We start from the raw sequence: 24,049 nt of genomic DNA on the forward strand, positions 1-24,049 counted from the left end.
CATACAACTTGTGAGGCAAAAATTCCTCTAAACACTAGAGGGCAGTGAAACAACATAATCTGATGATGAGTTTATTGAAATGGACTGGGGTTTTTTTTTTTTTCTTAAGAGACATCAGTGTTTTTCCACACATTTATATACAGGAAACAACAGTCATATATAAATTAGAGAATCACACTCACTCACGCACTCTTAAAATCACATCAATCATCACAGCACAGCAAATCTGTTCATTCAGAATTACAGAATATTCACATTTATTGTTCACATAGAAATTAAAATATGGTTTTATAAGCATTGTGTGAGATATAGGCTGCTGTATGTTAATCTGGATTACTAATCTTGGGACCTCTACTAAGTTTAAATGTATGTATATTTGAATATAAGTGTTCATATGAATTTAATCATGACATCACAGCATTCATCTAGTCTTGGATGAAATCACATGAAATCACAGCTTGCTTGCTATTGTCTCTCAGACTTGCTGGAGTAGTAAGACTCTCCTGGTCCATCTACTTGCCGTTCTTGTGTTTCTTCTGCTGGAATTTCCTGAAATGGTTCTGGATGGTAGAGGCGGCCTTCTCAACTTCAACAGGGCTGAGCGGAGGAACAGCAGGCGCTGTGCATGTCCCGTTACTGGCATTGGAGTCTGAACACGACAGGACACAGGGAATAGCCAGGAAAGTAGAGGAAATAGCCATGTAGAGAAACTCTGTAGCAATGATTGAGTTCAAGCACATTTTATATATTAGCCTTTATTGAAGCAGGCTATTTTTCTGAAAAAAAAATCTTTTAAAATTGGATTTCATAGTTATTCAGAACAACTTTTCCAGGGCCACTCATCAGAATAATAGCCTGCATTTAAAATATTTACCTACAAATGTTACTTACTCTTTCTATACACGCCTATGCTGTTTCTCCTGAGGCCATCATACTGTAAATGAAACAGAACAGCCTTGTGTTATAAAACTCTTAATAGATGTGCAGGCACACACAGGAAGGAGAGTAAGTATTGGTTTAGTGCACAAGATGTAACACATACAGATTATGTGTAAGAATAATCAGTAGTGCCATCTTCTCTGGCTGACATTCAGAGTTAAACATATGCAAAACTACTAAAATACTAAACTGCAATGTATGTTCCACACTTAAGGAACTAATGGCCAAAGTACATGTGTGTCTATGACTGTGCTTTCTTTCTATATACAGTCACAGTAATGACCTCAAACACAAATCCCCTTGATTGGGATTATAGCTCAAACAGAGCAGCGGCAGGGAATCCAGAGTCTGAGGACCAGCTTATCTTGCCTACCTGCCAATTTGACTGTGTGTTTCATGCCTATGTTCAGTCTCATGTGTTGGCTTTATAACCCTGTCTATGAGGTCTGCTCCCTCCTTTCACCAGACAAGCTAAGGTAAATTTAAACTGTAGCCAGTCTAAGCACATAAGGGTATAGAGCTGCTTGTTGAGTATGACTGTTGCACCTTTTCATTTAAGTACTTGTGCTCACATTAAGCACTCCAGCTATTTATCCTCGATACATTTGTAAGTTTCAGTTGTATAGAGGTTTTAGACAGAAGTAACCTTAGAAAAGGTACAAGAAAAATACAAGCCTGTCAACCAAAATTTCACTTTTACAAAAAGATGTGCGCACTTTCAACTTGGGCTGAAATATGCTCCTTTATTCGGGGATACATATTGAAACCTTCAGGAGACATCAGATGTGAACTGTGAAGATGTAGAGGCAACTTTATTTTTAAAAATATATTATTTTGCTGCTACTTTCTGAGTATAGAGGCAAACCATCTCTGCCTTTTTAAGACACATTCCTCTGCTTCTATGTCCTGTGCTTCTGGACTTTCTTTCTACTAATTACCAAAGAATAAGAAAAGATCATTTATGAGTATTGATGATTAAAAAAATACTACTACTATTAATGTACATGAGATCATAATAATCGTATGACGATATTTATACAGGCTAGAAATACTAAGAATAGAGGATGTAGTTTTACCCAACAGTTTTCTCATACAGAGAATGAAGCTATATGAACAGAACTGATGTGGTTTTTAATGTAAATTATGATCTGCAGTATCGATCTTGCTATAACTAACCTCATCTGCTTTGCTGCTCCTCCGGCTGAGAGACACTGAGTGAACCTGCCAAGGCAAAGGCTGAGACACCACATAAGGCAAAGGATCCTGTTCCCGCGTAAATCGCGCCCCTATCTGTAAATAAAAAGACGTTTTGCTTAGACATATGAATATGGGTCAAAGGTCAACAACTGGCTCGGCTCTAAATGTGAACACTGAATAACGAGAAAACAGAGAACAATGACAGGGCAGCATTTACCAGTTGGCTCTAACATAACTTGCCTGAATACATCTGGAAGCTGTAAATATAAATGTGGTTTACACTAACCAGCTGTTGCAGCACGATCCACATGTACATTCTTATTTTATAAAGCTATTGTCAATGCCATTTACCTACAAACACTTACTATACTATAGCTGATATCCTCCATAAATGAAAAAAAAGGCATCTTACTTTGTGCTAATAATCAACGTCATCATTCTTGTTGTTCTGATCTGTACAGTAGAGTGCTACCATTATAATCACCTTACCGTTTCTACCACTTTGACCACCATATACATAGCTGTTAGCATGGTTATCAACATCTTGATCGCTATTCCTTTAGGACCTTCTTCGTTTACAGTTGCTGTCTTCAGTTCTGTTGAACAAAAATAAAAATCCACACAGGCACAGGTCTGAGCAATCAGGAAGAAACGCACTCAATTCACTGTCTCAGTCTCTGACACATAAGGGTAAGACTGCTAAAGAGCTTTGCAGGACAGAAATAGAGAAGCAGTAATCTTTTCCTATGCACAACACTTATCCCTCAGGTGTGCATTGCACCTTTCCAGTAGCAGACATGCATTTATTTATCAATAAAGAAAAAGGCTATTGATAATTTAGGATGCATACAATTTAATTTAGCCTCTAGTTAAGTGTGTAGCAATCTTATTAATAAGCCGAACAACAACAACTTAATACTGAGACATACTAGAGTTACCTCCTAATGAGGTATTTTTTAAAGAAAGGTTTATACTTTATAGCAAATTGCTTTAATAAATGTTATGAAATTGTGTTAAACAAAAAAAATAAAAAGATCATATCTGACCTTCTTGGGATGAATCCCCTTCCTGGTATTTGTCCTATTTACATGATTATAATGTTCTTATGTAGGTAATCTTTTAATGAATGCTTAATACATTGTAGAACGAAGAGCAATAATAAAATTAAGCAATCAATCAGTTAGATTGGTAATCAAAACCTATTATTATTATTATTATTATTGTTTTTTGGGTTGTTGTTTTTTGTTGCCTGTCCCATTTGGATCTTTAGCCATCAGAATTGTTGTCTGAAGGCCAAGAAAGATGCCAAGCAGATTTACTTTATTGACTTGCAAGTCATTCATTCAGCTGCAACTTTAATCCAGAATCCTGCACAGTGTTACTAACAAGTTCGGTAAATATATGAAATGCCTGGTTTTACTTACTTGCTATCAAGATCAAGTTGATCAGTTGTGCTTTTATTGTAAAAACAACAAACCTAAACAATCTTTTAAAAATGGGAAAAAAAATATTAAACTCAAAATGCTGATCGCCTCCATCCTCTACTGATTGTTACACTGTTTGTACATCAGGCAGAGATTTCTGATAGGACGTCGACACTAAAATTCAGAAACTGTGGTTTTCTACGAATAAACGGATGCATCAGTATGCCAGTTATGCGGTTATCTTAAAGAGATAGACCTATCTGTGAGATCACACATGACTAAGGTCTGTGTGCGTCACTGTCTGGAGTGTCGCCTCTAACCCCTGAAGGCCAGTGATAATCCTTTAGGCATGTGTCTGTGAATACATTTCACCTGGCCCTGCACTGTGAAGGACACTGCTGTTATCAAGATCAAGTGTCAACCTTGTCGTGTAAAGAATTTTTATATCACTAATCACTATCTGCCCTTTGTTTACACTTGGCGACGTGTCGCATGAGCCTGAATGAAAACGAATATTCAGTTTTTGTAGTAGTGGAATTACATAAAGGTGCAGGAATGTGTTATCACTGTGTATTATCACTGAACAGACGGGTATAAGAGCGCTCCTGACACTGACAAACTGGTTACACATCACATCTACAGGACAGAGGCAGTCGTGTGAAGAGAAATTGGTAAGAAAATTAGGATTTCTCGCAACTTTAACAAAAGACTTCTTTATATTTCCTGCTTTAAGAGGGATTACATATTAAAAAAGAATACTTACTGCACGAAGAGCAATAAAGGAAGAAGAGCAGCATTACAAAACTGGATCTAGGCTGTTGAAAATAGCAAGAGTGCAGCTGAAGAGCAGCAACTACATCCAAAATGTATTTCATATCTTCCTCTTCTCTTACTTTTTTCTCTGATGAGAGCTTACAGCTGATTCAGCATTCAAAGAATCAGAATGAATGTGTAAATCAGTGATGAGTTAACATATTGCTAAATGCTCTGTCGAGTGACAACTCTTTAAAAATCTGTATTTACTTACCCATGTGTAACTGACATATATATCTCATATGTAAATCACAAACTTAGTAACAGATGATTACATGCTTATATAATAATTCATTATTAATTGTTCTTGGTAATCGATTATTAGTCTTAGCAGTCACTTGGTATATGTTATGTAGCAGGCTATACTATATTACCTTAGTTTGTTATTAATCTTATATCACCATTATTCTGCTGCCATTCAAGCTCTCAGATGTGCAAGGTAGCTCAAACTTGAACTGATCGAAATCTAAAGAGTTATGAGCTTAATGCTGTAAGCTTTTTACAATAATCTCGCAGTGAAGAGCTATGAGCAGTATGCTTTATCTTCCTGACACTGTACAGATTTGTCTGAGGCGAAGCCATTATATCAGTTTATCACATTTGGCAAGGATCAGATTTTATCATAGTAAAATGAAAAAATGAAACAGGGAAGAGAGTCTTGCTTCAGTGAAGCATTTCAGGGAGATAGAAATCATGACAAACCACATTCATTCTGATCAAAATGATCCATCTTTTGAGATTTTCCCTCGTATTGTTGCTAGGACAACAAAGCTTTTTACAATGCCTATTCGTGTGGTATTTGCGGTATTAGACCATATAGATGTTGCATTGCAGGTTACATACCAGTAATGATTTTTGCTGTTATTGTTTGTTGCTTGTTTTGCTCACAGGGTTCCAGCCAATACCAATACGTGGTGATGTGGTGAACCATTGAAGAAAAACTCATTTAAAAGAGAGCAGAGAGCAGCCTCATCAGTTTCAATCATGTCGCTCAAGCGTCATAAAAGACTGAGCAGCAAGAAGAAAAGTATGTTTCCTTTTTGTTCTTCTGTTTTGTTTGTCTGGGGTTTGTGCATCATTATCATGCGTTTCATTCTGAACATTGTTTTTCATACTTACAATACTTGAACATGCTGTGGGTATTGTGTAGCTATATTGAAAGTCAGTGAGTGAGCACAATCGCCAAAGAAATGCCTATGTTCTACAAAGACTTTTTTTTGTAACTACACTACTGAACTCAGTCACGTGTCATTCGCTGACATGATGTCAGGTCCCCCTTGAAAATTAGATTTAAATCTCATTGAGATTTTTACCTGGTTAAACAAAGGACTAGTTTCTTTGTATTTTGATTGGAAAATGGCAAACGGGTGCAATGATTTATTAAAAAATATGCACACTTACATGGAAAAGCAGCATATAAGGTAAAAATAGACTTTGTACACTTCTGATTAGTTTGAAAGTCAATGTTCGGAATGACTGCCTTTAGTGTTCAAAAACAGCTTGAACTCTCTTAGGCAAGTGTTTTTGTAATTTTTTGAAGAAGTCATCAGGAATAGATCTCCAGGATTCCTGCCCTCCAGTTTCTTCAGTTTTCTTTTATGTACATCATGCTGAGATATGACAAGTGTTGAGTTATTATAGCATGTTGGGAATTATCTTGTTGGTACAAAAATAACATTTATGCCTGCCAATATTTTAGTTTCAGGTAAAATATTGGAACAGATGATTATCATTTTGTAAACATTCTCCTAGTAACAAAATGTCTAAAGATATCATGAAATTGAATCTTTGCTAAGTTGTCTGTTATGTATAAAACAGCACTTGAATTAGTTGCTCTTTTATGCTTGAATGATTCATAGGTCATTGTTAAGTGGCTAACACACAAACAAATCATTCCTTTGAAAATGGTAAAGGACAAGGACAGGACTGAAAATAAGTGGAAAAGCAGTCAATGTCCAAAGAAAACCCTTGAAGTACCTTCAGAAAGCCTGGACAAGTATTGCTCAAGACAGCTTAAAAAATTTAAGTGTGGTTTCTTGGAAGAAAATGTAAAGAAACGAAGGATGACACAAGACTTTTGCCCAATACTGTGCATAATCTTGTGTTTTGATGTAAATAACCAGAGCCCTCTTGAGTAAAATTTAAATTAATAAAAATGCATACCTCTTATTACAATTATTATGAGTCCCACAAACAGACATAAAAGTATTAGTACAGTCTGATAACCTTTGGTAACCACATTTGGTGACCTAAAATAGTATGGGGTTACAATGATTTTGGAGATACTGTTGCAAAAAACTCATGGCTCAAGAGTTGGCAGTTCGTCCTGTAATCGGAAGGTTGCTGGTTCGAGCCCTAGCTTGGACAGTTTCGGTCGTTGTGTCCTTGGGCAAGACACTTCACCTACCGCCTACTGGTGTTGGCCAGAGGGGCCGATGGCGCGATATGGCAGCCTCGCTTCTGTCAGTCTGCCCCAGGGCAGCTGTGGCTACAACTGTAGCTGCCTCCACCAGTGTGTGAATGTGAGAGTGAATGAATAGTGGAATTGTAAAGCGCTTTGAGGGTCTCGAAAAGCGCTATATAAATGCGAAAAATAATAATAATAATAATAATAATAATAATAAAAAACTGTTATTGAACCCTCATTTTTTCTCAGTTGCCAAAGTTAAATGGTGCTCATAACAAACATAATAATTTGAAAAAGAATCTGTCAAGTTTTATCTTCAGAGGTATGATTAAAAGCTGTCTTACATTAACGTGAGTTCTGACTGTTGCAGGAAGGCTCCTATTGTTCAGACTTTGCAAACAATATGAGCTAAAATTTACTGGGTAGGAGTTAATGTGCTATTATAAAAAGCACAGCATTTTTTTCCAATATGTTTAGTTAATAATGATAATTGGCTTTTTGTTTGCAAGTGTAAATTCTGATGTTAATTGCACCAAGGGATGCCAAGTTTACGGATAACACTGTTTTTCTGTTTTCAAGCTCAAATGAAAAGAAAAGTGAGATTGAAGGATAATGTTCTTTTCCTGTTAAAAGAAAAGAAAACAATAAAAATAAATGTAAAGAACTTAAAATTAAATAGAAATAAAAGCAAAAAAGAAGAGCATTTGCACAGTACTTGAAATTTTTGTGTAATTGGACTAGTTTTTTGTAGCTATTTTCTGTCTTACTTATTTTATCAAAGTCTGTGTCACACTTAAATGGATAAAGCTGTGTTTTTGGGTTGTTTTTTTTAAACTAGAATCTCCAAAGGATAATCTCCAGGCAGAGGTTCTGCATGAGCTCGGCTTGGAGGCCTACCAGGCTATACCACTGGATGTCTCATCAATGCTAGACATTATTACTTGGACTCTGGGGAACCAATCTCCTCTAGAACCCTCTGATCTACCAAAAGCTTTCCTCCAGTCCCTTTGGCTGCTCAGGAAAGATGCCCGGACTCCTTGGTGTGAGTCTCTTCATAATCTTGTTACAAACGATGACAACAATTCTACCGGGAAGGTGCTCAGTAGTTTTAAAGGAGATAGCCAGGGTGCCATCAACCCGCTTGATCTAATCACAGCTGTCTATATGTCTGCTAGTACTTTCCTTCAGCAAGAGATCTCCAAACGGATGATGCAGTGCCAATTTTCTATACCACTGGTCCTTCCAAACAAAGATCCGGAAGAGCCTAGTTGCTTCCTTCTTTGGCCTTTAAGAGGGATTGTGGGCCAGTGGAGATCTCACCCCCTAAATAAATACAGGCGAATCCAAGAGGGGGATTTGGCAACCACATGCATGCCATTAGTTTCATTTGTCAGGCTTGGTTGTTGCAGTGTGTCCAAGTCACAGGTGCTAAACCATATGTTACGTGGAGTCACATCTTCCTGTCAGACATTTCTCCACAGGGGGATGGAAGGAGGGCAGCTGCCCAAAAGGCTTTCGGGTGGCCTGGTAGAAATTGGATGGCATCTACCCACTGGAGATAGCACCAAAGATGTCTTCCCAGTCCCTTTGGTCTTCTCCAACCTGCGGGGTGATGCCAGTGCGCATGAGAAATGCCTTACCTTTTTATGCAAGGCATCTTCAGCTATAGTTGTTTTCTGTGGAAATCTTAAGGAGAAGGAAAAACTACTTCTTGCTTCCTGTAAGGATACCAACAGCAAACTAATACTCATTGACCTTTTAGACACTGAGAGAAATGGGAGCAGAGTTGTTGGTTTTGTTGATGAGAACCTTGAAAAGTACATGGGGCTTCCCGAAGAATCTGTGATTCAGGGCAGAGGTCTGAGTGAGGATGCACTGGCTAGTAAGCTATGTGATACTCTAAAACATCTGCTACCAGACAGACTGAAACTTATTACGCTTGAGGAAGCAGCACAATTTGCGGCGGATATAGGCCTAAATGTGGACGAAGGACCCATTTGTCAAAAAGCCATGGCCTCAGTGGAGGAAGTGTTGAAGGGTTTAGATGAGGGGTCTGATGAATATAGGCGTAAACAGCTTCCTCTGCAGGGGCCTTTGTGGAGCAAATTAGCAGAGCTAGAAAAAGCAGAGAGTAAGCAGAGAAAAGAAAGAACAGAAATTGACCCCCAGCTACAAAAAGAAAAGAATGACATTATGGCTGAGTTGAGGAGCTACAAAATGACCCCAGCTATGAAGATCTTTACAGATGCTCTCTTTACCAAAGATAAAGTGAAGAGAGCTTACTTTCTTAGCTGGCTCACTCTAAGACTTAAGAAAACTACAAAACAAAACAAGACGAAAGATCTGCTCACAAATCTACAGACAGTAAAGAAAGAAAGCATGCTGGTAGATTTGGATAAGCTTGAACAAAGAGTCAAAGACACCCCTGGAGACACTGGTTCAATATTTCAAGAGGGAACAGAAATACAATCTGCAGGTCTAAATTTGCAACTTTCTGAGCAACAGTCTGAAGGAAGCCATCAACTGAAGGTCTCAGAATCCAAAGAAAAGACCACAGAACCACTGTCACAACAGACAGACCATCAACATGACGCAAACATGGCGCAGGAGATATCCATCACTTTAAATGAAAAAGAAAATGAATTAAATTCGGCCTCTGAAGACCAAAGCTGTCTTTTAGAGTCAGGAGAAAATAGCACGTTGCGCTTCAAAGAGAAAAAACCAAATGAATCAGAGCTAACACTCACTACGGACAATTCAACTTCTGGCACGCAACAAATGAGCCTTGATGATTGTGCTGATCCCTCTTATGAACCTGATACATGCGCATTAGGTCCTGAGCACTTTCTGCGTGAGATAGGGCTAATCTTTGAGCTAGCATACATCAGCCCCAGCAGCGGAAGCCAAAATGTGTTACGTCTCCCTAGCTTAGCTACAGATCTTCTTCTTTATGGGATTCCACTTGAACTAATGGATGGAGATGCCTCAAATATCCCCATCCAGTGGCTGGGCTGTGTCTTTGGAGAGCTCAAACGTCGCCTACCACAAGAACAGTGTAGGACAAGAGTGCTGACAAATCTTGGCGACTATAATGCAAGGAATGCAGAGATTCTTTCTGCATTATTTGGAGTGAAATTCCCTGAATGGAAGAAACAAACTTCAAGAGGGGTGTACATGGCTGCCCTGTGTCTTCCTGAAAACCTCAGAAAGGACATGAAGTGTGATGTTTTGTTGCTAATTGAGGTCAGAGGTCTCTGCTCAGTCTCACTGGACAGCAAAAGAAATATACTGGGCAATGACAATGAAATGGCTACCTTTGCAACAGGACTGAGTGACTTTTTAATGCACAGCATGTCTTCACACCCTGGTTCTGATTTTGAAACAAACCTCAGTGTCAGAGTCAATGCTCTCCTGCGAATCAAAGAATATGGCTCCATGCCATTTTGCCAATTCTTTGTCCAGAACGAAAACGTAAATAGCAAATTACAAGCGTCACAATTAAGGTACGTTTCTCAGGTGCTTTTGCAAACTAGCAATATTGATAAAGATGGAAAGACCACAAGCTGCACAGTCTCTGTCAAAGGACCATGGAACAAAATGTCCCTCTCTGAACCAGTTGATACAGATTATAGTGGGGATGTTTTAAAGTTTAAAGAAATCCTTTTTGAAGCATTGAAGAGGAGTGCCGCTAAGGCAGAAGCCCCAGTTTTGACTGAATTTATGAGGCGTTTGTGTTCTGTTTGGGATGCGATCAAAGAGGAATCATTCTCCATTGGTCTCCAAAACACTGATATAGCTTTGGCATTTTCTTTGTTGTGCACAGAATTTTTCTACTGGGAAAACAATTTACTGGATAACATGAAAAGTTGGCTAACGGGTGCAACAAAAAAAAACTTTACCACAAAGGGAGAAGCTTTGGATGCATCTATTCAAAATGACCTTCTCAGTGAGTTAAAGAAGGAAGCCAGTGAGGAAGTCAAAGCAGAGGTGAACAAACTCAGGTCAATAGCAGAGACATATGTGATGAAAGAGGAAACTCTCAAAATGAGATCTGACAAATTCATGCCAATCCTAATGAGCAATATTGACAACCTACAGGACAGAGTAACTGAAGAGATAACAGAAAGGTTGGAGGCAGTCTATGAGAGCCATTACTCTTCCACACAGCTTAAAAAATTTAAAGCATTACTGGGAGAAGAGCAAGAATCCAAGGTAGATGCACTAGTAGAAAAAAGCAAGACAACAAAAATTCTTCTGCAAGATGCAGAGATAGAGGATGAATTTGAGGCTGTGTGGGATAAGATATTGTCCAACTTTGAATTCAGGCCTTCAGAAACAGAAGATATAACTCCAAGAGTAGAAGATATTCTGAGACAGAATCTAATCAGCCGTGGCCTCCAGAAACACATGAAAAAGCTTGAAATGATTGGCCAGAACCAGAACTCTGACTTCCAAGTTTGCGATGAGCATTTTGGATACCGCAGCAGATTAAAGCAAATGTTTGAAGACAACAACAAACAACACAAGGTAGAAGCTCAGCAGGTAGCAAACAATATCATAGAGGAATGCAAACAGTATATAGCAGATAAGTGTAACAAACCAGCAGATTTCTCTGACGGTTACATTACAGAGCTGTTACAAAATGTTGAAAAATCTTTAAATGAAAAATCTGTGGAAACTAGATCAGCTTTTGAAGTGGATCTAAAAGTATATCTCTGTAATGCTTCTTGCCAAGACTTTCAAAACCTGCATAACCGCTATGCCAAAGACGCAGAACTTTTGACATGTATCACTAAAAGAAAAAGTATGGACTTGGCCGAGTTTATCTATGACTTCAGGAAAAGAGACCAGTGTCAAAGGATGGCCCAAGCATTCATCTCCATGGTCATCAAGCCCACAGTCTTGGATTACATCAACAGACCCCTGGGGATATCTATTGCAGAGGAGATCCAAAGGAAAGCTCAGCAGTATCACTCCTCACAGGCCTTCCACCAAAGCTTGCTGGAAGAGATGATTAAAGAAGATCAATTTGAAGTCTTCCTGGAATATCTGCTCTTCTATGACAACTTCAGACTCAGGAAGATCCAGGAAACAGTGACAGCTCACCTCACTGAATCAACCAACCTGGGACAATGGAGGCATCAGAGACTCTGTGAGATTGTAGGAAAAATTGAAGAAGCAGTGAACGAATCCACAGAAGGTATCAGTGGAGTCCTGAATGATACAAAGCCACTGCTGGAGAGAGTGTGTCTCACTTTAGAGAAAGGGGATGTTAATGTGATCAGGACCTGTCTGACTGGACCCCTGTTTAGCATCACTGTAGAATGGAACCGTTTTGCTAAATGTTTACTGGAGTCAGTGGCTGCAATGCAGATGGACCTTGATCAAGAGTTCTCCAAAAATGTGGATACCACCCAATTTCTTAACTGTCTTCCAGTTCAGCCCCAAGACTACCTCTTCAAAAAAGTGAAAGGCTGTGACAAGCAATGTCCTCTCTGCAGAGCCCCGTGTGAGGAGGAGGATATGGGGCATGAGGGTCACAATGCCTTGCTCCATCGACCTAAAGGCATGCAGCCTTATGCCTCTAGTTCTGTATCCTGCATCAGTTGCCCTGAAAGCATGAGCGAGGACAAGGACACACATGATACATCCACAACAAGCAGTGTTCTCCATTCACTTTACCCAGACTGGAGCTTCTCTCCTGACAACACAAACAGCTCAAAGGCCAGTGATTACTGGAGGTACTGTGTGACTTAAACACTCTTTATTGTAGAAATGACAGTATTAGATTAAATTTAATTTATTAAATGAACAAATTCTTTGTTACAGGTATGTGCTGGTGAAGTTCAATGAGAGGTTTGCACAGGAGTTTAAACGAGAGCCGACAAAGATTCCTGAGGAATGGAGGAAAATCACTCAGGAACAGGCCTTAAACAGTCTGAAGGAGGTGTTCCTCACCAGAACGAGTGTTTAAAATACTGCATTCAGTTCAGCTAAGAAAGAACATTTGTTCATATGTGAAAAACCATAATTCAACCATGGAATTTAGATCCTGGGTTTTAAGGTTTCCCACCTGATTTGAAATAGATGCAGAAGAAGGACTGCTCTGTGCTGAATGTTATTTATTGTTTTTAACAAGTTCAACTCAATATTACTTTAAAAAAAATACACTTTGAAATATATATATAATATTGTAAATAGCATTTCTGTATAAACATTATAACAACAGGAAAACACTTTTTAATTTTTTTTTCATTATTTTGAAAAGGAAGCACATTATTAATGTACTTTTATAACATATAAAATCATCAACATAAATCAAATATATTTTCCATTATTACTTTTTTTATCCTATATTTTGAAGTATAAAAATAATATGCAGATATGTCAATTATGATGTCACACCACAGTGAAGCGTAACTGACAAAAGTCTAACTTGTGAAATGACATGTAAAATTAAACTAAAAATTAAAAACAATTAATGTCTCTTTGGTAGCACCTGCTGATATTTGCTCAATTTAGTCATGTGCATCCCATAAGTAGATTCCTCCATCTGAATTTTAAAATATTTTGTCACCTGGTAAAGTGTTAGCAGGTGAAAGTTTACAAGCACTATATCTCAAAGGCTGCATACACCATCTCTTTGTCTGGAAGCACATGGAGAAGCTCTAATGACACTAATGTTTGCAACTTCCTTCTTGGCTATTCAAGAAAAAACGTGTAGTACACACCCTACTGTTTATCAGTAACATGAATCACAAGGGGAAAATTGTATGGAGAGATAAGTGAAATGGTGAGATCCACAAGAGGGCAATATAGGATGGAGGAATCCAATCTGAGATTTAAACAATTTTCACAATGTTTTGGTTCAAACTTTAAAACCTGGGAATCCAACAACATATTTCATTCTTAATTTTACATACCTGCTGCATATTCTCCTCAATACATTGTAAAGAATGTGTGGTGATGACCACTACAGTCTGGGATTTGAAGTGGGCTGTCTGTAACAGCTTTCCTGCACCTTCAGCTAAATCAGATAGAAAGGTTAATGCATGATATTGTTAATGTATATACACCCTCAAGCCATGTTTTTTTTTCTCCTCGTTCCTGCGATGCATTCAAGGCGCAGACATAATGCAAGTAACTAGCCCTGCAGAAGATGAGCAAGCATAAACAGGGCACCTTTTTTTTTTGAGTGGAAGGTAATTTCATTTTTTTCAAGCAGCTCAACAAATATCACCAAACAGACAATTCTTTCTGCACAGTTTGTCACAAAAAGTGTCTGCTAGTTAGCTAAATGCACCGTATTTCTCAGGGAGAGTGAGATGGACTCTGAGAGATGGAGAAAGGTGTAAGATTGGGATAGTAGCGGGAGATTAGAGATTATTTTTAATAACACTGACTGCTCAGCAAGTGACATTTGCTAAACTAGAAATTTAGGAATTGTGTCCTAAATCATTTCACACAATTTTTCTGTTAATCAAACAGGAGGAAAGTACTGTGGGCATAGTAAGCAGTTTGGGACAGTAAAGTGCAATTTAACTGGCTAGTTTGCAATGTTGCAGTCAAGTTCCCAGTGATTCACTATATACTGGACTCCATAGCAGACATGTTTATGGTCAGTGTTAGGTTACATCAAGGGTAGCAGACACCAATTTATATTTAAGGTGATGATGCTGATGAGTTTCATGCACCTACAGCTTTTATACTAACGCCATAGTGTCTAAGGGTTGTAAATCAGCTATACAGCCCATGAAACATCTGCTTATATCTTGCTGAATTCTGGCTGATCCCACAAATACCAGTGAATAACAGAGTAGCAGCACATGTTAGCTAATCATAGCCTCACAAAATAAATTATTGTGTGACTTATTTATAAGTGATTCTTTTCACCTGATTTTGGGGTTCCCCCACCTGGCACCCACTTTAAACTGTGCCTATAGCCATATGAAAAAGAAAAAAAAAGCTAAGTACACCTTTGCTACTTCCATAGGTATTAATTGGGTAAGTAGCAGTCGGGTGCCTTTAATCAAATCAGCTGATCATCAAGTAGGACCGCCTCCATAGAAGCAGAGGTTTTGGCAGTTTGCATAATCAGTTGTGTGTTAACACAATGCTACAGTCTTCACAGGAATGAACATTCCAGCAAATTCAGCCCAAGATGAGACCACACAATGCTCAGAGAAATTGCAAAACACCCAAGTGCAACATCTCAGACTCTAAACATGCTAACTGAGGGCTGTAATGTAAAGTTCATTAAGTTTGCAAAGTTGCACCTAAACAAACCACAAGATTTCTTGAACAAGTAAAGTAAGTAAAAATATTATTTATATAGCACCTTTCAAGATAAAAATCACAAAGTGCTTCACAGAAGCTAAAACCTAAAAATAAAAATCAACTAAAAGCAAGTTTAAAAAGATGGGTTTTTAGCTGTTTTTTAAAAGCGACCACTGAGTCCACAGATCTCAGGCTCAAAGGGAGAGAGTTCCACAATCTGGGGGCCACAGTTCCAAAAGCTTTGTCGCCTTTTGTTTTCAGCCTCGTGTGCTGGACAGCAAGCAAGCCCTGGTCACATGACCTCAGGGACCTGCTGGGAATGTATGGATGCAAAAGTTCACTTATATATGTTGGTGCTTGTCCATGCAGGGCCCTGAAAGTCAAGGTCAAAACCTTAAACTGGATCCTGAATTTAACGGGGAGCCAGTGCAGCTGAATCAGCAGGGGTGTGACATGGGAAAACTTGGAGGACTTGGTCAGAAGCTTTGCAGCAGCATTCTGAACAACTTGCAGACGATCCAAAGAGGCTTTACATAAACAAGTAAACAAAGAATTACAGTAGTCCAGACGAGATGAAACAAATGCATGAATGACAATTTCTAATTCGGAGCGCGATACAATGGGACTCAGCTTAGCAATGTTTCTCAAATGATAAAAACAGGAGCGAACCAAAGATTTTACATGGGCATCCAAAGTCAGAGCTGAGTCAATACTAACACCAAGGCTCCTGATAGACGGTTTTGCAAATGTAGCAAGTGGACCCAAGTTTTCCATAACACTAGGTACAAAAGTTTTAGGAGCACAAACAAGAACTTCAGTCTTCTCCTCATTTAGTTGAAGAAAGTTTCCAGCCATCCAACATCTAATGGACCTCCTTTGCATGTGACAAATAAAGAACCTTGAACCTTTGGACAGATGAGACCAAAGTGGAGATGTCTGGCTCTAACAAACAGGTTTGACAAAACCAAACACAGAATAACAGCACAACCACAAACTGTCCAAACTGTCAAGCACGTTGGTGGAGGGATGATTATTTGGGCCCATTTTAATGCCGCAGGACTCAAGGACACCTTGCAGATACCAAAGTGTTCTCGAGTTAGGCAGATGTCAGATGGTCTCATCTGTCTGAGAGCTAAACCTTGGTTAAAATTAATCAACAATCATTGTCTAGCCACGGGACAATAATGTTGATTAAATGGTTGCAATGGTCCATTCAAAGAGCAGACCACAACCCTGTGATGTGCTGCCTGCAAACCTCTGAAACGACACTGTAAAGACGAGCGCATCAGAACCCTGTTAGAAACAGATTAGCTGATACAGGGAAAGGTTTCTTTTTCATATGCTGTACATCTGTATACATTTAGGTGTAGCACAGATGAAGTAATTTTCACATTTCACTAATTATTCCCCAACTTCTTTAAATGTCAAAATTGTTTCATCCTTGAATAAAAACACAGCTGATTTTTTTCACTCACACTTAGCATATACAAATATCATAACACTGTCACGGTCCGGGGCAGCGGCCGTGTGGAGAGTGGAAGGAGGACTCAAAGCGCAGCACTCATTCAGGTGCGAGGGTGATTTATTGATAATAACAAACATAAAGAGGAGATGGCAAAACAGAACTACGGATGAACTAAACTGGGTGAAACTACACAAAGGAGTGGCAAACCTGAACACGAAGGGAGAACAGCAGGGAGAGCACGCAGAGGATTTCACAGGGTAGATGCAGAGTACGCAGGGTAACACAAAGGATGAACACAGGTAGGAACACAGACGACACGACGAGGAGCAGAGGAAATCACACGCTATAAATACACAAAGAAACACTGGGAAATCACACACAGATGGGGGAAACAGCTGGACCTGATTAACCTGACGAGACAGGGGAACACTAACACCAGGGACCAACAGAGGGAGCACAAACCCAGAACCCAGTGTCTAAAATCCCAAACACAAACCATCCCAAAACAGCCATGAATAATAATGAAAGTAATAACAATAAGTACATAAACATAAAGTCACTGAGTCATGGTCGCAGGACCATGACAAACACCCACATGCAACAGCATGAACAATATTCTCAGTTATGGCATCAATTAATGGATTTTCATAAAAAGCCAACTCTGTGTGGATTTATAATACACACAGATACCTAGCAAGGGACCATAATCTAAACTCTCTTTTCATGCAAATTATTTACAGCAGACATATAAACATCCAACTGCCATCATGGTTTATTTTTGCCAGTGAATGACCTCCTCCAGCTGTGCCTGTTTGATGAATAATCACAGTATGGTCTGATCTGCCTTGCAGCCAGATGGAGAAAACAAAGCTTTACACTCAGCTGCATGCCAAACGCAGCACATTTGTAGACCAGCAGGAGAACTTTTTTTTTTCTGTTCTACCTGCCAGATCGATTAAGCCTTCTGTTTGGTGTCTTGTCAAACCCAGAAGGAACTAAACAAAACCAGGATTTAAAATTTCCCCTAGATGTGCCTTATCTAGCATGATCCAAATGGATAAAGGGACAACATCTGAGGAGGCTGAGATAATAGAAAAGGTAATAAAGGAGAATCCAAATCAGACACATAAATAATTAGGCACATATAGTAAATGGTAACAAGCCCGAGGGAATTGCAAATAATTTGGTGGGGGGGTGGAGTTGTGTGTGAAGCTTTTTTTTCTCCATATATATTTCAGCAATACAGATCTGCAGCGAGGGCGAGTTTGAAGAGAGAGAGAGAAAGCAGACCTCACTGTGGCTTACAGATTTATATCTTACATCATCCAAACAGTGCTGAAAATTCTTAGTGGAAGCTTGCTTTAGCCATTTTAAATCCCTGTTTGCACATACACACATAAACAGGAAAAGGGAGGTACACACAAACATCCAGAGATGATGGAGTGAAAACTGAGCATACACTAAGGACTACAAAGCAACCCATCTTATTTTCCAATCTGCAATTTATTTGTGTTAAAGGAATAAGGTTGTGTAATGCTGTTTCACTTAATTCTTACAAACTACCTGTTAAGTCATTTGTGTTATATGCTTTTAAAGTATAATGGCTAGTAGCAAGGTGCATAATCTAGGGCTTATTAACAATACTGTTGTTCTTGTTAACACTTGCAAAAGCTTTGATGTGGAACTTAGAGTTATCTCAATTGCCACACTGACACCTCAAATAGGTTAAGAAGTGACATCGATATGAGGCCTCTCATGGTGTTGATGGGGCTGACAGATTTTCACCCTTGACTTTGTTGCAAATAGCTGTCTGACAACTGTGACTGCAAACTGCCTGTGACACACAGGTTTTAACCTTTTTAGTCAACAGTGAACAGACTAACTGATGACAGAACAGTGTCTACCAACCTGAGAATAGCAATGACAAAAGTAGCAGCCAGCTGATTTTTTACACTAAACTGAAAATAAATGAAAACAAATGTGGCCTGAAAAATTGTCACCGCCATTACACAAAGCATTGTAGCAGTATGCCGAATCTGTGTATTTCTGTCATGGATAGCCATGTAAAGCAAGCAGGATAGGACCTAAACAGGGTTTCACTGGTAAAAATAAATTCAAACTCAGCCTTAGTGATGGAACAGAGAAATTACAAGCTAAACTGGAACTTACAGGAAACTAAACACACAGCCATGAGGGAGATCACAACACTGGACAAAGGGAAACAGAGGCCTTGAATACACAAGGGCTGTATCCCAATTCAGGGTCTACAGCCTTAAAGGCCGCATTTTAAGGCCGATTACATCACAGTGGCACGCCGAAGGCTGTCCCAATTCAAAGGCTGCTCGAAATGTGGCCCTCAAATGTGTCCTTCATTTCCCTGAATTTTAAGGCTGTGGCAGTGTAGACTTCGTGGCCCAACATATCCCACAATTCATAGCGCGGCAGTCGGTGTGGATAATTTTGCCGCAGACGGCAGAAGCGGAGCGGCCGAAGAGTAAACTGTGAAAAGTAAGTACTAAATATTATGTCACTTATTTATGTGCAAATGTTTAATAATGAGGAACATTAAAACATTACTGTTGGCCACATGTCGGCAAACTTATTTGCTATTAGCGATGTTTGTACGTTCAGCTTTTACTTGCTTTCAAAGCCTTTAAAATATAATAATACAATAGTCGACCTTAATCTTACAGAGAATGTGATGATTTTGTGGATAATTAAAGTCAGTCATATATCCACAAACACAACAAGCTGAAAGTCAGTGATGCTGCTCGGTTTGTAGTCCTGAATATCACGGCACAAGCAGGATTCACTGCACTGTTAATGTTAGCTATGTTATATTGCTGCCTCTGTCCGGTGGTGTCGAGCCAAACGGACTTTAACGTGCGTTTGAACGAGCTGATGGTTCACTCGTTAAGCTGAAAGAAAGATGCTTTAATCGCAGGAGTCACGCATGTGTCCACTGCACCATCTGGGAACTCTTCTTGTTTAGCACTCGTAATAACACAAACACTAAATCCTCCTGTTTTGTAGCAGTGTATACACCTGAGACTGTCACCTGTCTGTCTGTCTGTCCTGCACTCTCTCTCTGTTTCTTTCTCTCTGATTGTGGAATAAAAGTATGAACGTTACAAGTAACGCGTTACTGCCCATCTCTGGTAATAACTAATAATGATTAATATAATAACTATAATATTGGCCATCTCATATTTACACTGACTTTAGTCTCATGAACAACATTAACTATTTGTTTTTTACTAGCTAATCTTAAATGACTGTTCAGTACAGATATGAAGCCCAACAATCATGTTTTACAGTCCTGTGGTCACAGCCTCAGATACTTATTAAATCACACAAAGCTCGTGTAGAAACAAACAAACAAATGAACAAAACATGTTCTCCTTCATTTCTGTCAACCACACGTTTCCAGCTATCATGGTTGCTAGGCAACCTGGGCAGTGCAACGGAGGCTAGACCGTCCCATTTCACAAGCCTCACACTTCCGGCCTTAGCGGTCTTTGAGTATGCGGCCCTTGAGGACCGTTGAGGCTGCGTACTTTAAGGCTGCAGACCCTGAATTGGGATACAGCCAAGGAATGATGAGGGAACAGGAAGTACACAGGCAACACAGCTGAGACAAATTAGACAGACTTGACAGGGGAAGTAGAACTAAACACACTGAACATGGAACATAAGACTTTCACAATAAAACAGGAAAAATATGGAACACAAAGCTGATACATGCACTTGACACAGGAGTGGAAGAAAGGCAGACAAGAGAGGGAGCACATGACAGACATGATGGGCTGGGGAAACATGGATAAACATGGTACAAGGAAGGGAACATGGGAACAGAAAAGGGAAACAAGACACAAGAACACACAGAGAAACTCAAGACAGACTAACCTAAAGACTGCTAATGAAACTAAAACATAAACCATAATAATATAAAATGACAGCAAAACACAAACACTCTGAATACTCCGAAGCATCCAAAATTTGTGCATGTTCTAAAGGTCAAACGAAGGTCAAAGCACAATTAAAATATCTGCAGTCTCACATTATTTTAAATGCAATAATGATGGCCAGCTTGTTGCACTTACAAAGCAATAAGGCACTACAAGGCAGTTCCAGCGTCAGTCAAAAATGGCCAGTGTGATAAGGCATTAGCTTTGTGTCCTTGTAAATGAGAGCTCCCATCCAGCTATTGCCATCCCAGATAAGAGTAAACAGCAGCAAATAGTGCCTGAGCTAACAAAAGCAACAGTTCTCAAACACAATCCAACTATGATATTCTCATTTGTCCTTGCAGGTCACTGCTCATTCTGTCCCCAAGCCTCCAGCATTGACTTGTTTTAAGACAAAATCAGCAGGAGGCAACATTAATTTATAGGCAGTGGGCTATCAGTAATAATAATGATGGGCAAACAGTTCTATTTGGTGCAGTCTAACAAACCACAAGAGTTATGTGTTAAAATCTCTTTCCCTGATGCATATCTGTAGTGCTTCTTCAGTGGAGTGTGAATACAGACATACAGAGTTCAGAACCGAGACAGGTCATGAAAGACAATTTTATCTGCCATGACTGTTTGTTACAAAACGTGTCCTCAAGGGGAACTGAATCGAAACTGTCCGTGACATTTAGCAAGGCAGACATGCTTCACTGCTACACCCTCGAAACATCGTACTTCAGCGGCAAGGTAGCTGTAAATGTGAAAATCAGCATTTATCTCTTGAGCAGGGATCTCATTTTTCTATGAAATGCTGCTTTACCTATGTGTTTCCCACGTTTCAACAAATTTTCCAAAATCATGATATTTAGTTTAAAAATACACCTACAAATTATGTAAAACAACACATTAAAAGAGATTCTCAACCATGGTCAGCTTTTATACTCGGGGACCACTGTCACATTTCAAATGTTTGAGAAGGAAGTTTAATTGAAAAGTGATTTCACCATCAATCTTCCCAAGTGGCTTTATTTAAATAATTGCGTGAAGCCCAGTCTAACACACTGCAGTTCAACAGCACTTTTTAAACTTCCACAAAGAGCTTCACAATGTCTTTCTCTTTCAGCACACACACATTTCACACAGACACCATTATCAACCAAGGCACACACACTTCCTGGTGGGGACAATTTGGTGTCAATTTAGTGTCTCCCTGTAGCACACTTTGTCATGAGTAAAGTACAGGGAGTACAAAGTGCTAAACATAAACCCATCAGACAAAACAACTACAAGAAAACCACCACAGTAATTAACAAAACACAGCAGCAATTCAAAGAAACATACCCCCCCCCCCCCCCCCCCCAAAAAAAAAAAAAATTGTTATACCACAAGAACACAAAACATAACAACAAAAAAAAACAACTTTTGGAAAGTTCTCAGTGGTGAACGACCACTTCCTGTCTCATGACACAATCCCACAGTCGCATATGCACAGTACTCGGCTGACTTCCTCTTAAACTAAAGGAAAGTTTTTTAGTGTCTTACGTTGAAAATAGGGCAGAATGGTTAGCACATTCTTTTCTTTCATCCTCTCATAATTAGCTTATATGATACACAAATGAAAACAACGGGAAGTGACATCAGCCCGTCCAATCACAGGAATATGTCCTCTTTATTTCTGCAAAGCGCAGCGTCATGTTAGGAAAAATGTTCAGTTTTATATTTGAGTGCATTTAAGTCTTTTTTTCCCTTCGCCCTTGTTGTGCTTTCACTTTTGTATTTTTTTTTATCCATTAGGTTACCTGAAGTAATGCTATTTTGTTTTGTTGTCGTGTTTTCTGTGCTTTCTTTCTCCTAAATAATGTCAGAGTTCCTCCACAGTTCCTACTGAAAAGAAGACTTTACTTTGAGAAGTTCAAATCTGTTCCAGTGTCACTACAGATGTAACATTAACAGATGCATTCATATTAAGAGTATACTGTTCAGGGCAATAACTACATTTCAATTTTATACAAATTGCAAATCCCGGGATTATATTACAGCTTGTATTTAAGAAAGTTTAGATGTACATTTTCTCACTTACACTTTTCTAGGCTATACAGTGCAATCTGAGTACTTTCCCCTACTTACTATTGCAAGGTTAAATCTTGTTAATATATGATTGATTCAGCAATATCTTAACTGGTGTTCAGTATACTGATACTTCAACTACATTCATATTGGGATAGTGATTTAAGTATTTTCTTTTGCCATTTCTGTGTAGTTAACTTCCAAAATAAAACCATTTTGAGCCATAAAAGAAAAATAATGATTATTGCTTTCCTACTGTAATTGCACTCCCATTTTCTTTCTTCCTGACCACTGCGCAAGCATGCTGAGTCAATGCATTCATCAGCCCGCCAATGTCACATACTTGACCTTTTTGTAGGGAAGTGCAAGGACAACTTCATCGAGAATAAACCTCGATGAATAAATGAATAAATCTCTGCTAAAGGAATAAAGACAGTGGACATACTTGAGCAAATACATGACACTTATTTTACCGATGCGTGAATTGTTGTATTAATATTATTCATCTATTCATTTTCTTAACCTCTCAGCCAATACAAGGTTGGACTAGACTGGCACATAAGCCACCTGACATTGCACTATAGGCAGGTTACACCATAGGCAGGTCATCAATGGATCGCGTGCTCAACCATCTCCATCTACTTCATTTACGGCAAAGTGACTGAATTACTTTGAACAAATCAATTAACAACATTTAAAATTAACAACATTGTCTATCTTTTTTCACAGAGCTGAGAAGCAGAAAACATTATTATAATTAGACAAATCCACATGTCCTAAAGCAAAACTTGTTATATAGGCTAGCAAAGTTTACTGTATACACACAATGAATTTTACATGTGTATACAATCCTTGACACATCAATATGGCTCTACAACAAAGTAATTTCACACACAGGCAATCTTTCAATTACACAGACGGCTGGGACACACCGATAACAAGGTTAAATAAATGTGTGCTTATGTCCTCAGAGCCTGAATGCTGAAAGCTTATTCATATATCAGTGGAGAGCAGAAGCATCTATAATTACTTAGTCTAAGGAACCAGAGCAGTATATTATAAAGCCATGCATGACCACATATGAAAGATGTTACGTTTAGGAGCTGGCAAACCAAAACTGTCAAACTTTTTAAGAACTAAATGTTTGGCATTTTATCAGCCAAACTTGCATTTATCTTTTTGTGATGCTCTATGTTTATTTTTCCCCTTTCTGTTTCTTTGCAAGCTTTCAGAGCTGTGGCTCAGACCAAACAAGCAGGGATTGTTTCTTACCAACACCTTCAAAAAGACCTGTTGCATAAAGTCCCTCTGAAATATAGCAATCCATATCTACGGCTTTCCCTTATATGTCTCCTTTTACTCTGCTATTTTTTTTTATCTTTTATAGTGAGACCTCTCAATAGGTTTGTCAGAATAGTTTGTTCTACTGAGTGCCCCATCTGGTATTGAATTGATGCCCTCAATTGATGTAGTGAGAAATGGTCAGTACTCAAGTGTTAGATACTCA

General features: G+C 38.8%; 2 protein-coding genes across 2 annotated transcripts; one reads left to right on the forward strand and one right to left on the reverse strand.

Moving 5' to 3' along the window:
* Positions 1 to 16: 16 nt before the first annotated feature.
* Positions 17 to 2,796, reverse strand: LOC146694044 (uncharacterized). Its single transcript, XM_085478827.1, has 4 exons — positions 2,626 to 2,796; positions 2,116 to 2,229; positions 892 to 934; positions 17 to 649 (listed from the first exon to the last, which is right to left on the reverse strand). Exons 1-4 carry the CDS (start codon positions 2,677 to 2,679, stop codon positions 513 to 515), a joined length of 348 nt encoding a protein of 115 aa, XP_085334953.1. The 5' UTR covers positions 2,680 to 2,796; the 3' UTR covers positions 17 to 512.
* A 1,390-nt stretch (positions 2,797 to 4,186) lies between these two features.
* Positions 4,187 to 13,258, forward strand: gvin1l2 (GTPase, very large interferon inducible 1-like 2). Its single transcript, XM_085430127.1, has 4 exons — positions 4,187 to 4,231; positions 5,264 to 5,400; positions 7,619 to 12,521; positions 12,610 to 13,258. The coding sequence occupies exons 2-4, from the start codon at positions 5,358 to 5,360 to the stop codon at positions 12,752 to 12,754; spliced, it is 5,091 nt and encodes a 1,696-aa protein (XP_085286253.1). The 5' UTR covers positions 4,187 to 4,231; positions 5,264 to 5,357; the 3' UTR covers positions 12,755 to 13,258.
* Positions 13,259 to 24,049: the final 10,791 nt, after the last annotated feature.

The sequence above is a fragment of the Copadichromis virginalis genome, linkage group LG14 (assembly GCF_057382275.1).
Source record: "Copadichromis virginalis isolate Kocher_CV1m ecotype Utaka linkage group LG14, C_Virginalis_male_GT1.1, whole genome shotgun sequence".
NCBI lineage: Eukaryota > Metazoa > Chordata > Actinopteri > Cichliformes > Cichlidae > Copadichromis > Copadichromis virginalis.

Excerpts from the sequence above, each read along its gene's own strand:
- LOC146694044 (XM_085478827.1), bottom strand. The coding sequence starts at position 2,679 with ATGTTGATAACCATGCTAACAGCTATGTATATGGTGGTCAAAGTGGTA. Across the intron at positions 2,230-2,625 it reads TGGTCAAAGTGGTAGAAACG|ATAGGGGCGCGATTTACGCG; the intron begins GTAAGGTGATTA and ends TTTTATTTACAG. Across the intron at positions 650-891 it reads CATAGGCGTGTATAGAAAGA|ACTCCAATGCCAGTAACGGG; the intron begins GTAAGTAACATT and ends TGTCGTGTTCAG.
- gvin1l2 (XM_085430127.1), top strand. The coding sequence starts at position 5,358 with ATGTCGCTCAAGCGTCATAAAAGACTGAGCAGCAAGAAGAAAA. Across the intron at positions 5,401-7,618 it reads ACTGAGCAGCAAGAAGAAAA|AATCTCCAAAGGATAATCTC; the intron begins GTATGTTTCCTT and ends TTTTTAAACTAG. Across the intron at positions 12,522-12,609 it reads AAGGCCAGTGATTACTGGAG|GTATGTGCTGGTGAAGTTCA; the intron begins GTACTGTGTGAC and ends TCTTTGTTACAG.